This window comes from Monodelphis domestica, chromosome 4 (assembly GCF_027887165.1).
Source record: "Monodelphis domestica isolate mMonDom1 chromosome 4, mMonDom1.pri, whole genome shotgun sequence".
Lineage (NCBI taxonomy): Eukaryota > Metazoa > Chordata > Mammalia > Didelphimorphia > Didelphidae > Monodelphis > Monodelphis domestica.
Genome location: NC_077230.1, coordinates 20664281 through 20678110, shown reverse-complemented (window position 1 = coordinate 20678110; position 13830 = coordinate 20664281). Strand labels below are relative to the sequence as shown.

The window sequence follows — 13830 nt, the reverse complement described above, 5'->3', positions numbered from 1 at the left end:
CACTATGACCTGGTAGGATTCATACCAGGAATGCAAGGATGGTTCAATATTAGGAAAACCATCCACATAATTGACCATATTAATAAGCAAACCGACAAAAATCACATGATTATCTCAATTGATGCAGAAAAAGCCTTTGACAAAATACAACACTCATTCCTACTGAAAACACTAGAAAGCATAGGAATAGAGATGTCTTTCCTAAAAATAATAAACAGCATATATCTAAAACCATCAGCAAACATCATCTGCAATAGGGACAAACTAGAAGCCTTCCCAATAAGATCAGGAGTGAAAAACGGATGCCCATTATCACCTCTATTATTTGACATAGTACTAGAAACACTAGCAGTAGCAATTAGAGAAGAAAAAGAAATTTAAGGTATTAAAAATAGGCAATGAGGACACCAAGCTATCACTCTTTGCGGATGACATGATGGTCTACTTAAAGAACCCCAGAGAATCAACTGAAAAAGCTAGGCGAAATAATCAACAACTTTAGCAAAGTAGCAGGATACAAAATAAACCGGCATTAAGTCACCAGCATTTCTATATATCTCCAACACATCTCAGCAGCAAGAATTAGAAAGAGAAATTCCATTTAAAATCACCTTAGACAACATAAAATACTTAGGAATCTATTTGCTGAGATAAACACAGGAAATATATGAACACAACTACGAAATACTCTCCACACAATTAAAACTAGATCTAAACAACTGGAAAAACATCAACGGCTCATGGGTAGGATGAGCTAACATAATAAAAATGACAATTCTACCCAAATTAACTTATTTAGTGCCATACCCATTGAACTACCAGAAAACTTTTTTACTGAATTAGAAAAAAATCTTAACAAAGTTCATTTGGAAGAACTTTTAAAAGATCAAGGATACCCAGGGAAATAATAAAAAAAAATACAAAGGAAGGGGGTCTTGCAGTCCCAGATCTCGGACTATATTATAAAGCAGTGGTCATCAAAACAATTTGGTACTGGCTAAGAGACAGAAAGGAAGATCAGTGGAATAGACTTGGGGTAAGTGACCTCAGCAAGACAGTCTATGACAAGCCCAAAGATCCCAGGTTTGGGGACCAAAACCCACCATTTGATAAAAAGTGCTGGGATTTGGATCAACATCTCACACCCTACACCAAAATAAACTCAGAATGGGTGAATGACTTGAATATAAAGAAGGAAACTATAAGCAAATTAAGTGAACACAGAATAGTATACATGTCAGATCTTTGGGAAAGGAAAGACTTTAAAACCAAGCAAGAGCTAGAAAAAAAATCACAAAATGTAAAATCAATAATTTTGATTACATTAAATTAAAAAGGTTTTGTACAAACAAAACAAATGCAACCAAAATTAGAAGGGAAGCAACAAATTGGGAAACAATTTTCATTACAAAAATCTCTGACAAAGATCTAATTTTATAAAGAGCTAAACCAATTGTACAAAAAAATCAAGTCATTCACCAATTGATAAATGGGCAAGGGACATGAATTGGCAGATTTCAGTTAAGGAAATCAAAACTATTAATAAGCACATGAAAAAGTGCTCTAAATCTCTGATAATCAGAGAAATGCAAATCAAAACAACTCTGAGGTATCACCTCACACCCAGCAGATTGGCTAACATGACAGCAAGGGAAAGTAATGAATGCTGGAGGGGATGTGGCAATGTTGGGACATTAATGCATTGCTGGTGCAGTTGTGAATTGATCCAACCATTCTGGAGGGCAATTTGGAACTATGCCCAAAGGGCACTAAAAGACTGTCTGCCATAGCACTGCTGGGTTTGTACCCCAAAGAGATAATAAGGAAAAAGACTTGTACAAGAATATTCATAGCTGCGCTCTTTGAGATGGCCAAAAATTGGAAAATGAAGGGATGCCCTTCAATTGGGGAATGGCTGAACAAATTGTGGTATATGTTGGTGATGGAATACTGTTGTGCTCAAAGGAATAATAAAGTGGAGGAATTCCATGTGAACTGGAATGACCTCCAGGAATTGATGCAGAGCGAGAGGAGCAGAACCAGGAGACTGATACACTGTGGTACAATTGAATGTAATGGACTTCTCCATTAGTGGCAATGCAGTGATCCTGAACAACTCGGAGGGATCTACGATAGAGAACACTATCCACATTCAGAGAAAAAACTGTGGGAGTAGAAACACAGAAGAAAAACAACTGCTTAAATACATGGGTTGAAGGGATATGATTGGGCATGTACATCCTAATGCAAACACCAACAACATGGAAATAGGTTCTGATCAAGGACACATGTAATACCCAATGGAATTGCGCATTAGCTGCGGGATGGGTAGGTGGAGGGGAGGGAGAGAAATAATGTGATTCTTGTAACCAAGGAATAATGTTCTAAATTGACTAAAAAAAATTTTTTTTAATAAATAAATAAAATAAAAATATGGTTCCCCTTTTAAAAAAAGAAAACAACAAAAAAGCATGAATGTCATAATTCAAGAAATCATGAATTGATTCTCTTTGTTACCTAAATAATAGAAATGGAGGATAAATTTGTTCAAAATAATTGAAGAAATATTAATCATTTGTGTTGAACCATGATATAATTAAAATAATGATAAATTTACTCATTCTTTTCCATACTGATCACCCTATCAAGGGTTATTTTATAGAGCTAGAAAAAATATAACAAAATTCAGAATAAAAGGTCAAATACAGCACAACGGGTACAACTACTGAAAATGTAAGGGTTTGGAGGGGGAAGAGAACTACTGAGAAGTTGGAGAATGGAAACCTGTGAGTTAACATTAGTTAAAAGTCAACACTATTGGAATTAAATGGATCAGGGAGAGAAGTCTAGGACAGTACAAGGCAGTCAACATATGAAACTCCAGGGCATGGAAATCTTATTATGGAGGATTTAAAAAGGGAAAATAAGAAAAAGTTCCTAAAGATCATTCATATGCAGAAACCTCAATTAGCCACCACAGGTTATTAGGTTATTAACTCAGTACCTAGCATCTGTCAACCCGCCCTCCCCCCAGAACACACACACCACTGCCATTTTTTGCCTATAAAAATTCCATGCCTAAGGCTAGTGGTATCTCTATTCTGCTAACAGAACTCCCCATCACTGTGAAATAGATTAAGACTAAATCTGTTCATAAAGAACTTCAAATGAATTCTTAAAAAACATATTTATTACCACTATACATGTAATTTGATTAGTAAAGGTGTCCATTTTCCTAATATCCCAGACTTAGCAGCACCAAATCTAGGAAAGATGTCAAAATAACCTGACATTCCCACTGAAATGTTAGAAACTCATTTTTCTCAAGCAACATTAGAAACCCAATTTTTTTTAATTATTACAAGTTGGATTTTTCTCAATATGAATGATATAATACAACAGTTCACAAGATATGTGGTCAGGGAACCCCCATTTCAAGAAATTCACAAAATCAAAACTATTTTCATAATAATACTGATACATTAGTTATAATTTGTTAGAGATATAGCCTACCTAAACAAAAGTTTGTAGGGGTATCCTCAATAATTTTTAAGAGTGTAAAATGTTCCTAAGACAAAAAAGTTGGACAGTCAAATATTTGTATATTGATTTCATTTAAATCTACTACTGAAAATATTAGTCTTGCAATCAGAGAATTTCAAGAGCATAAAACAACTTAACTCTACCCCTCTAATAGGCTGTACATGTAAACATAACCAAATTAAACTAATGCAATACTTGATATTAAATTAAGTCATGTCAATAGATAACCATCATTATTAGTAAATGTTATAGAAGCAATTCCTGCTCAGTGTTAAGAGCATTCATCTCTGTTAGCATTAGATGAAAGAAGTAAATAAATATGAATATTAAAGGCATAGAAATGACAGACAGAAGCTGAAATAATAAAAATAATGCCTTTGAATAACATATTACCTTTTAAGGTTTATAATCTGTTCTCTCTTGATCCTCACAAAAACCTTGTAAGGTAAATTTTCTGTACAGTAAGGTATCATTTCCAGTTTACATAAACTGAGACTTAAAGAGTTTAGTGCCTTGATCACAGTCACAAAGTTAGTATCTGAAGCAGAATTTCAACCCAAGTCTTCCTTAGTCAAAGTCCAATGTTCTAGTCCAAGTCCATTGAGCTGCTTTTCTCCTGAACTCCAGACTCCTCTCCAATTTCCTACTGGGCATGGCATCCAATTGGCTATTCTGTAAACATCTTAAACTCCTTATGTCTAAAACAGAACCTATTATCTTTCCTCTAAAGCTCTCCTTGGCTCCTAACTATCCTCTCACTGTTGAGGGCACTATCATTTTCCCAATCATCCCAGCTGGCAACTCATCTTTGACTCTTCATTCTCAAGTCACCCCAAACATCTCATCTGTTGCCAAGTCTTGTCATTTTTATCTCATATATTTCCCCTTTTCCTCTCTGACATGCATTCCACCCTGATGCAGGCAGGCAGGCCCTCATCACCTCACTCTTGGTCTATATTATAAGAGACAGCTAGTCCGTCTCCTTGCCTCAAGTGTCTCCCACTTCAGTTCATCTTCCATCCATCTGCCAGTGAGCTTCTGAAAACTCGCATCAGAATTCAATAAACTCAACTGACTCCCTATTGCCTCTAGGAGCAAATATAAAACTCTCTTTGGCTTTTAAAATCTTTCCCAACTTGAACTCTTTGTACACTTTACTTTCCTCCCTGTACTCTATAACCCAGAGTACTCTCCAGTCTAGGACACTGGTCTACTTGCTATTTCTGAGCATGACACCTTCTCTAGATTCCTCGTTTTCTCACTAGCTGTCCCCCATGGCTGAAATGCTCTCCCCTTTCTAATCTCTGCCTCCTGGGTTTCCTTTAGACTGCACCAACACTGTCATCTTCTATAAGAGGCCTTCTTTCCATATTTCTTTCTCTCCAATTCCTTATCTGGAGTGTCTTTCCTCAGGGAATACCTCCAATTTACCCCAAAAATACCTCTCAAATGTATCCTGGCTTTCGCACAGTCTTCCCCAATTAGATAGAATAGGAGCTCCTTGAGGGCAGGAACTGTTTTAGTTTTCTTTGTATCCCTAGAGTTTAGTTCAGTGCCCAGCCCATGGAAAGGGCTTACTTAATATGGTCTTATAGAATTGACTTGTTGAAATCATTAGTATTTATTACCAAAAGCATTTCTGGCTTTAAAACAGCAACTCTTCCAAATATGAAGTATTACATACCCACTTAAGCTCTTAAAAATAGTATCATCTACCTGAACAATAATATTTTGTTGTTATAAAAATGTTTATTAACTTTGCTCTTGCTCTGAATGTTGTCATTTCTGAGCAGCTGATGAGAAGTAAAACAAGCTTTATATTTAATAATTTATTTTCACAAAATGTGATAGGTGAAATAAATAAGGGTGAAAATTATGTGTACTTTGTTGTTCCCCTTTCTTTAAAACAATTAGAAATAAGTGAGTTTATGTCTTTGTTCTGACAATTACCTCAAATTTTTTATGAAATATAATAGTACCCACTTATTATTTTATATTAAATTTGCATAAAGTATATAATAAAGTTTTCTAACATACTCAAATTAACTTCTTACTTTATCAGCAACTGCTATATTTTCTTAACCAGAGAATCTGCAAATAGTAAAGCTCTAACATTATAATTTGATTTTTGTTCCTTTAAAGATATTAAGTGACAAAACATTGAGACAATAATCTTTTATTCCTAAAAACTGGGGAGATGTTTCAAATATAAGAAGCCCATATGAAAACACATAGGCATAATTTTTTAAATGATATTTTTAAAATGTTCATGTGTTATTCTCAGAAGTTAATTACTCAAGATACCTATAGAGCCAAAAATAAATCTGTCCTGGGAAATTTTTCCAGCAGAGCTCCATTTAGTCATTGAAAAAAGAACTTGCAAACTAACATTCCTAGAAACCATAAGAAAATATTCTCAACAGGAAACACTCAAACCCTCCAAAAACATGCTTTAAATTGTATCAAAATATGTAACTTTCTTCCTGCATCTAAAAGTGTAGTCTTGCACAACAAAATAGATTCAATAAATATTTGTTGAATAAATATAAAACTGCTTCCCATTTTGGCTTGATGAAGAGCATATTTCTTTCAAAGTACTTCAGTAAAAACTTAAAACCAACTGTATTTCAGTACTCAGAACACCTTATAAGATTAGTTTGATAAAAGCAAAAGTTATAGACTTTTATAGAACCTAGTTAACAATATCAGTATGCTTTCAGCCCTCTCTCTATGAGTTTCTTCAAGGTCTTTTATCCTCAGTTCAACACATCCCAGAAAAAAATAGTGCATTGTCAACTTTTTAAAAAACAGCATTCCTAAACAAGTTTCAATAGATCCTGCAAGAATTCACTTATAACCCCCTCAAACTTTCCAAAGGTTAAGAATTACCACTGTTATATTCTTTCCTTATAATGCTGTCTTGAAAACACTGGAGAATTCACTAAAAGAATCAAAATAAATGGCCCTCTTCCAATACAATGCCCAGAAGATATTTCTGTCTTTTATGGACTTCAATGAGATTTGACTCTTCAGAGGAATTAAGATAGATTCAATAGATGTATCATTTCAAAACTAGATTTTCCTCTCAGAGAACTAGAAATTAACTGACTAGTTTGCTGAATTGTTCTCCAGTTTTCCTTGGACTTGGGGGAAAGAGGAGATAGAATAAGAATAATAATTAAAATACTGACAATGCCAAAATGACTCTTCACAATCTATTGCAAATACAATAACTTTGATGAGTATCATCAAGGATCACAGATTGTCAGAGATTAAAAACATTTTCTAGTCCAACTCATCCTCTAGATGAGGAAACTGTTACTCAAGAGTGGGAAGTGACTTGCCTAAGGTCACACATGTAGCAAGCAAAGCCAGATTTTGCCCTCTTTCCATTTTAAGAGTAACTGATCTGTGATCATTCTATCTAGAAGTAATATTATTCTTTCTACAAAAACATGTCTGGAATAGAAAATTCACCACCATGTATTCAATTTCTTGATTTTTTTTTTGCATATCCCTGAAATATTTTCAATTCTGAGCATCTAATAAGACTTCCTATTTTTTGAAACATCTAAACCTTCAAATAATTGCAGCAGCACTACAGTAAAATATTAGGATTTACTACTAGTAGGTTAAACAAGAATATGTAAGCATATTAATCAATCAATCCTGAATAAAAAGCTCTACTCACAATTTCACAATGTGGGCCATCAGTATAATACGGTACCTGAATCTCCTACCTAAAGCTATCCTCAATATCTGCAGCATATCTATTTTGCATACACAAGAATTATTGAAACAGATGAAATACACAACTGCAAGCCTGCAACTTAACCCAAAACTTCAAGTAGTCAACTTTGCAAAGAAGACATAAGAAAATGAAGGGATAGAATGAGAAGTTAAAATGCTAGGGTTAAGAAATATAGGGATTAGGAAAAAACAAGGTTTCCCCCCCAATATTCTTTTTGATACTCTTAAGAGTTAGAATCATAGGATGATAAATCTAGAGTTGTCTACCTCAGAATACAATCCTCTCATTCTACAGATCTGTGGAAACTGAGGCCTGTGGAATTTAAGTGACTTGCCCAAGGTCATACAAATTTGTGAGCATCACAAATCAGCAGTATTTGAATCCAAATTCACTGAATCTGGAGTCCATGTTCTTTACCTGATTAACTGCCTTCCTGCTAAAGAGTTTCTCTAACACACTTCAGACTCCGTTTCAAGTTCCAAATCTTAAAAGCATTTTTCCCAAAGAGCAATGACCCTTGTCAAATTCATTTGAGAGAACAACTTCATATCTTGCCATCCAAACTTCTAAATATATGTAAAAAAAATTTTTTTCTACCTCAAATCTATAGCATGTCATTCACAAGTGCATTAAACAGAATTGTGCATTTAAACTAGTCTATCAATTCTTTGGAGGGAACTATTAAAAAAACGAATTTAAGGGATAAAAAAAAAACCAAAGGCATTACTACAGATTTAATACTCAATCAGCACTATTATTAATCTGATTCCCTTGCCTTTTCCTAGTGTAATTACACAACCAAGATAAAAAGGATGAGAACTTGGGCTGTCACAGTCATACACTATATACCGAACTAATGACTCAAAGCAGACATCTATCTTTCCCACGCTAAAAAAACTATCCCAACTCCAGGTTAATAGAAGAACTGAACATTTGTTTGAATAATTGTTGCATAAGAATCCATTAAAAACCTGAATCCTCAATCCTTTTAACCTTAATCCAAGAAGGCTACAGGATCTACAGAAACTGAAGGTAATCTGCCTTAAACAACCACTTCCAATATGGTCATGGGGGAACACAAAGGCATATATCAAGTCCTGTCCATACATACCCCATAAACCAAGAAACTGTAAAAGAAGTTCTCCTCCCCACCCCCGACCCATTCAACAATCAACAAAAATGTAAGCCTCTTAACGTGGCCTGTGGCAGGCAGGTTAGGTGGTACCAGTAACCAAAACTGCTCACAGAGCAACTACCAAGTCAGTTCTGCCATGGCCATGTGCAACCGTCAGATATAATGTAAACAGCACATTTCGCTTCGGCCCTAAATCACACAGTGGGGCCGGGGGATAGACGGAGGGGGGTAGTGGTGACAGGAGGGATGAAATAATCGGATCATCCCCTTCACCCTCCCCCCAAGCCATCACAAAATGAGGGAGGGAGGTGGGAGGGGATGCAAAGCCCAACCTCGAGGATTCAGGTGGAGGTTTATAAATACTCCAGTACGGGAATTACCCATGAAGGCGGCAGGCGGGGAGTGAAGCGAGTGGAGAAAGCAGGGCGGACCTGGGGATCCTGGAAATGCATTTTTTCACAAGCACGCTCCCCTCGCCCAACCCTCCCCCCCCCAAGGTAGGGGAGGACTTACTTGCCGATCACCTCGCACAGCTCATACACATCTTCAAACAGCACGTCGTCGTCGGCCATGGTCCAGAGGAGAAACAAACGGAGGGTGGGAGTTTAAAAAAAAAAAAAGAGTCACACTACCACCAAAAATGTTTTTTTGCTTTTGTTTTTTGTTGTTGTTGGGGTTTTTTTCTTTTTAAACACCACCCTCTATGGGGCTCCCTTCTTCACCCTCTCGAACCAGGAATGTTAGCTCAGGCACAATATTAAATCCAGAACCTGCGGCGACGATGGCAAAGGAGGATTCTTGGTGAAATTGCAGCAAGACTCTTCCGCCTTCCTCCTCTTCCTCTCCGGGCTGGGGGAATCACCAGGAAGAATCCTTGGGCACCCAGAGCGGCAGCGGCAGCGGCGGCAGAGCCCGGGCCGCGGGGCCGCCGCCTCCTTCCGGTCTCCCCGGACCGACCGCCGCGGCAGCCCCTATCCTCCTCCTCCTCCCGCTCGTCCGCCTCTGCCCAGCCGCACCTTCCCCTGCAGCGTCCGCGGGCGGCGGCGCCTCCCAGCCCGCCCGCCCCGCTTTCTCCACAGTCCGGCGACGGCGGCTCCTCGGGCTAGCGGGGGGGCCGGGGAAGGACCATGAAGGACTCTTGCAGTGGGTGAGGGGGGGGGGGCGGCGGTCACGGCAGGAGGCGGGGGCAAAGACGCCGCTCCCCCCCCCTCCTTCTCTTCCTCCTCCTCGCGCCGCCGCGCCCGGGGTGTGTGAGCGAGCGACGGAGCGCGCGCCGTGGGCGAGGGGAGGGGGTCGATATGGGGTTGGGTGTGGATGGGGGAGGCGGTGGCCACCGATGCACTCTCTCCCTTCTTCAGTCCTCGATCTCGGCGAGGAGTCGCTGAACGTCCCCTCCTCCAAGCTCCTCCGCGACTCCTCGCGGATGACTCCCCCACATACACATACACACACTCACACCCTACCGCCTACTCGTACTCCTTCCTTCCCCCCCACCCCCAGCCTCCCTCTCTCCTCTCTCTCTCTCTCTCTCTCCCGGGCCGCTGCAGCGGCTACAGCGGCCGCGGCTTCCAGAACCACAGGCCCCGCCCCCTTTTCCCTCCCCCTTCTCCTCCCTCTCCAGGAGGCGGCAGCGGCGGGAGAGTAAAGGGGAATGGGAGGGGGCCTGTGGCGCATGCGCGCGCCGGTGAAACGTCACGGCGAACGAGAATGGAGGGGAGGGGGTATAAGGCTGAGATGCAATGGAAAGGGATGGGAGAAAGGAGGGGGTACGCGGTGGAGGAGGGTGCAGTTGCCTGGAGGGGCGCTCCTGCAACAGAGGCGTTGGCAGGGGTTGTGTGGGGAGGGTTGGTAGGTGCATGTGCAGGTCGGGAGGAAGGTTCCCAGTCTGTGTCGCCTGCGAGAGGTGGCAATGGAGTGGATACTGAGAGTCTTGTATGGCTACCTGCGGGAGAGCTTTCGGATGCAGAAAAGCTTCGTCCCTTTCTTTTCTCATTGGGGAATAGGACCACAGGAAGACGAGGCAGGTTTTAGTGAATGGAAAAGGAAGAAGAGCTATGGCAAAGGTTGTCACTCAGGATCTTCTTTGATGGTTTCTGCACCAACCCGTCATTCTTTAATGAAGTAAAGGGGGTGGGGAAGATGTTGGAATTATTTCCAACCATATGGAGGACGACCCTAGAAGTCTAGCTGATAGCTTAATCTATGTGGCTGATAAACAAAGGTATGCTGCATAAATTATATTCTCACTCTTTCGACTCCTTTCTGCCAGACAATTTTGTTAGCAATTTAAAGGGAGAGAAACAGCTTCGGTTTGTTAATCATTTTCATAGTTTTGGGGGTGTTGGGCTTAGGGCAATTTTGAGCTTTAATAGCTTTCGAAACAAGCTCTATTTTCCCCATGATCTGTGGTGTGCTGTCATAAACTGAGACCATACTCTGCTGTGCCCTAAGATAAAAGCAGGGAAGTGTGGGAAATAGCAAGCTAGCCCAGCAAGACCACTTAGGACCTGGAAGAAAATGCAACCTAAGAAACTGCAGGCCAAGGTGCAGTTAGTATCTAGAGTTGAAGGTCTTGTTCCTGACCTGTCTTTATTAGGCAATCTGGAAATTCTGCTTCACTGAACTCGTGCAGAATGTGCAAAACATCCATCAAAGAGATCTCCACAGAACCATCTTCCTTCCCTCCTCCAGAAAAAAAAAAGTACATTCAGCCTTCAAAAACAAGTGTCCAAGTAGCTCAGAAGTCACAAGCACCACAAAATATCTAGCAAAATATATAGTAATAAACAGCTACAGTATTCACTAAAGAGAAATACATACTAGTTTCTTTTCAGGTGTTGTTTGTGTATGTGCTTCATCCCTCTTCCAAAAAGCAGTACTCTCTCTCCTTTCTCCCCAAACCCTTCCTCCTTTTAGGATTCTGTGTCTTATCTCAGAAGAATCCAACTACATGAGAAAGTGCAACCTCCTCCTAAGAGTGGTAGTTTTGCTTCAATTTAGAGTCCATCAGTCCCCTAGAAACCAACCAAAAGTTGTAGGATGAATGATGTTCTAGTTAACTGCTGTGATCACACAAAGTGGGGAGTTGTGAAATGACTACAAGATGCCCTCCATTGCCAGTCATATAGACTTATCTCCAACATAACTGGTCCACCTCTTTCTACATTTCCCTACCCCTTCTCCAGCCCTAATTCTCACCTCTGGTCTCTATTGTGGCCTCCCCCTGAATGCACCCTTGAGATGTTATCACCTGACCTAGTCACCCTCTACCCATCCTTAGCAAAACTCCTACACTCTGATCTGATGTAGCCCCATCATTGCAGGTGTTGAATCTGTGCTCCAGGCAGTTGTATGATGAGTAAACCAACTTTTCATTTTTCAGTAGATAAGAGGGAGCCAATGATGGGTGGGTTGTGGTTGTTACCTTTCCCCCCAAATCCATCCATCTTCCAAACTCCTAATTGTTTGTTTTTTTGTGAATGGTACCATCATCCTTTCAATCTCTAAAGGTTGCAGTCTTTTCATTTTCCCTACCTTCCCATTCAACTAAATGCAAATATGTCTGGGTCCCTTCCAGATGGAGTTAGAAATACAATGTTGCACAATCATCTGAAACAAAATAAAATAATCAAATAATTGACATAAAACAAACCTTATAACTTTTTACATCTTTAAAAATTATTATGCAATATATCCATTTGTTGCAATCACTTTCTTCATGTGAATTAACACTGAGTTCACAAGAGTTTGGCACATATTCTTTAATTCTTGATCAAGAACCCACACGTATCAAATTGAAAATTAAATACACCTTTGACAAATATTTGTTTTTTTCTCATTCTAGTTTTAATGATAGTCCATAAGTTTCCAATGAAACATTAATCATATGCGTTCACAGGCCACTGAAGGATGATTATTTCCAATTCTCGAATATATTTTTTATTCTTTTTTGTGATGGGTGACATAATGTGAGGTCATGTGATGGTATTCCATTTCCATTTGGAAAATTTTGAAATTATTGAACAATTCTACTCAGCACATGAATATCTTTCCTAGAATTCATAATGCCCTAAATATGGACAAGACTTCTAGTCCCTTTGTAACTAAAAAATACTTTCAGACTTTGAGAGAGTTTTGAAACAAACCTTGAATGAAAAATGAAGTTCATCAATAAAATAACATTTTCCCAATCTCCAGCCCAGTGTTGATATCATCTTGCCCATGACAAAAAGTTTTTTTCAGCAATTGTTGTTTTTGTTTCTTTAACCTGGTCTTCCTGTTCCTTCAACTTCAAGAAACTGAGAAATCTTAGAGGAATTGAAAAAGCAATACCTCCAAGTGCAAGGTCCTTCTAAAATTCTTTGCTTGTTTTTCAGAGAATTGGGCTGTTCTGAACCAATATTTTGTCCAATATTGGCCTTGTTTTTAATTTTCAACTGCACTTCTCTCTGGGTTTCAGCAAGATTGACCCATTTCCTCGATATTGAATGATTTGCCAGTAAGTGCCTGCTTTCTATGTGTTCTGAAACTCTGACCCCACAAGAGCCAGTGCCATTACCAGGTGGGGGGCATGCAGCACTGAGAATAAAGTGATGCTGGCAGTGACTGTAACCTGGGATACCACTTGGAGGTAGTACAGTAATCAGGGGAATGGTGCTACATTAATTCAGGTAGTTTGGGAGTAGTTCAGATGAAACTCAGACAAAGTGGGATTAAGATTTAATAGCAGCAGCTATCAGCCCCAAGCACAGACTGGGCTGAAGGGCCTAAAGGAATGGAACATGCTTTATAGGACCTCTCTGTCTGTTGCTCCCAACCAACTCAATAAGCCTAGGGTAATTTCCTTGGGGCTCTGGAACTATGAGAACTAGCTGTTGTTGAAATCCCACCTTCATTGGAAAGGGTTCATTCTTAAAAATGTTTGGGGCAACAAAAGTACCTAAAAGCTCAACGGCCAAGGGAACAGACTGGCCATTATCCTAGCCTGAATTTTTTCTACCTGTCTCTTTTATCTTCCTCTTCAAAACTCCACAGAAATTCTATGCCTCCATTTGCTATACAAATCAAGCAATGAGGCCAAAAGAGTGGAGAAAACAATGCGAGAGACCTGACAGACAGAAGACTAGAAAGCCCCCATTAAACCTTTCAGAGACAAAATTTGAACTTTAGTCTTCTCAAGTCCAAGACATTGTAGAAAGAGTGCTACACTTGTAGTTAGAAAGACCTGAGTTCAAATACTTCCTCATTTATTTGCCAAGTTGTATGACCTTTGGCAAATCATTTAACCTCTCTCAACCTCAGTTTTCTCATCTGTAAAATGGGTATAGCTATGACTAGATCGAACCATGGATAGAACCCTTGGCCTGGAGTCAAAAAGACTCATCTCCTTGAGTTCAAATCT

At 39.5% G+C, this 13830-nt stretch overlaps 1 protein-coding gene across 18 annotated transcripts in view; it reads right to left on the bottom strand.

Moving 5' to 3' along the window:
• CASK (calcium/calmodulin dependent serine protein kinase) overlaps positions 1–9951 on the bottom strand; it is a 465908-nt gene extending 455957 nt beyond the window's left edge. For 7 of the 18 annotated variants that reach the window (XM_007493326.3, XM_007493332.3, XM_007493333.3 and 4 more), the window contains exon 1: positions 8943–9950. In XM_007493326.3, the coding sequence (XP_007493388.2) occupies positions 8943–9001 (59 nt within the window). In that variant the 5' untranslated portion in view covers positions 9002–9950. Of the gene's footprint in view, positions 1–8942 lie in introns of all 18 variants that reach the window. The other 11 variants (XM_007493328.3, XM_056826148.1, XM_007493329.3 and 8 more) reach the window with 3 other exon arrangements.
• Between the last annotated feature and the right edge of the window lie 3879 nt (positions 9952–13830).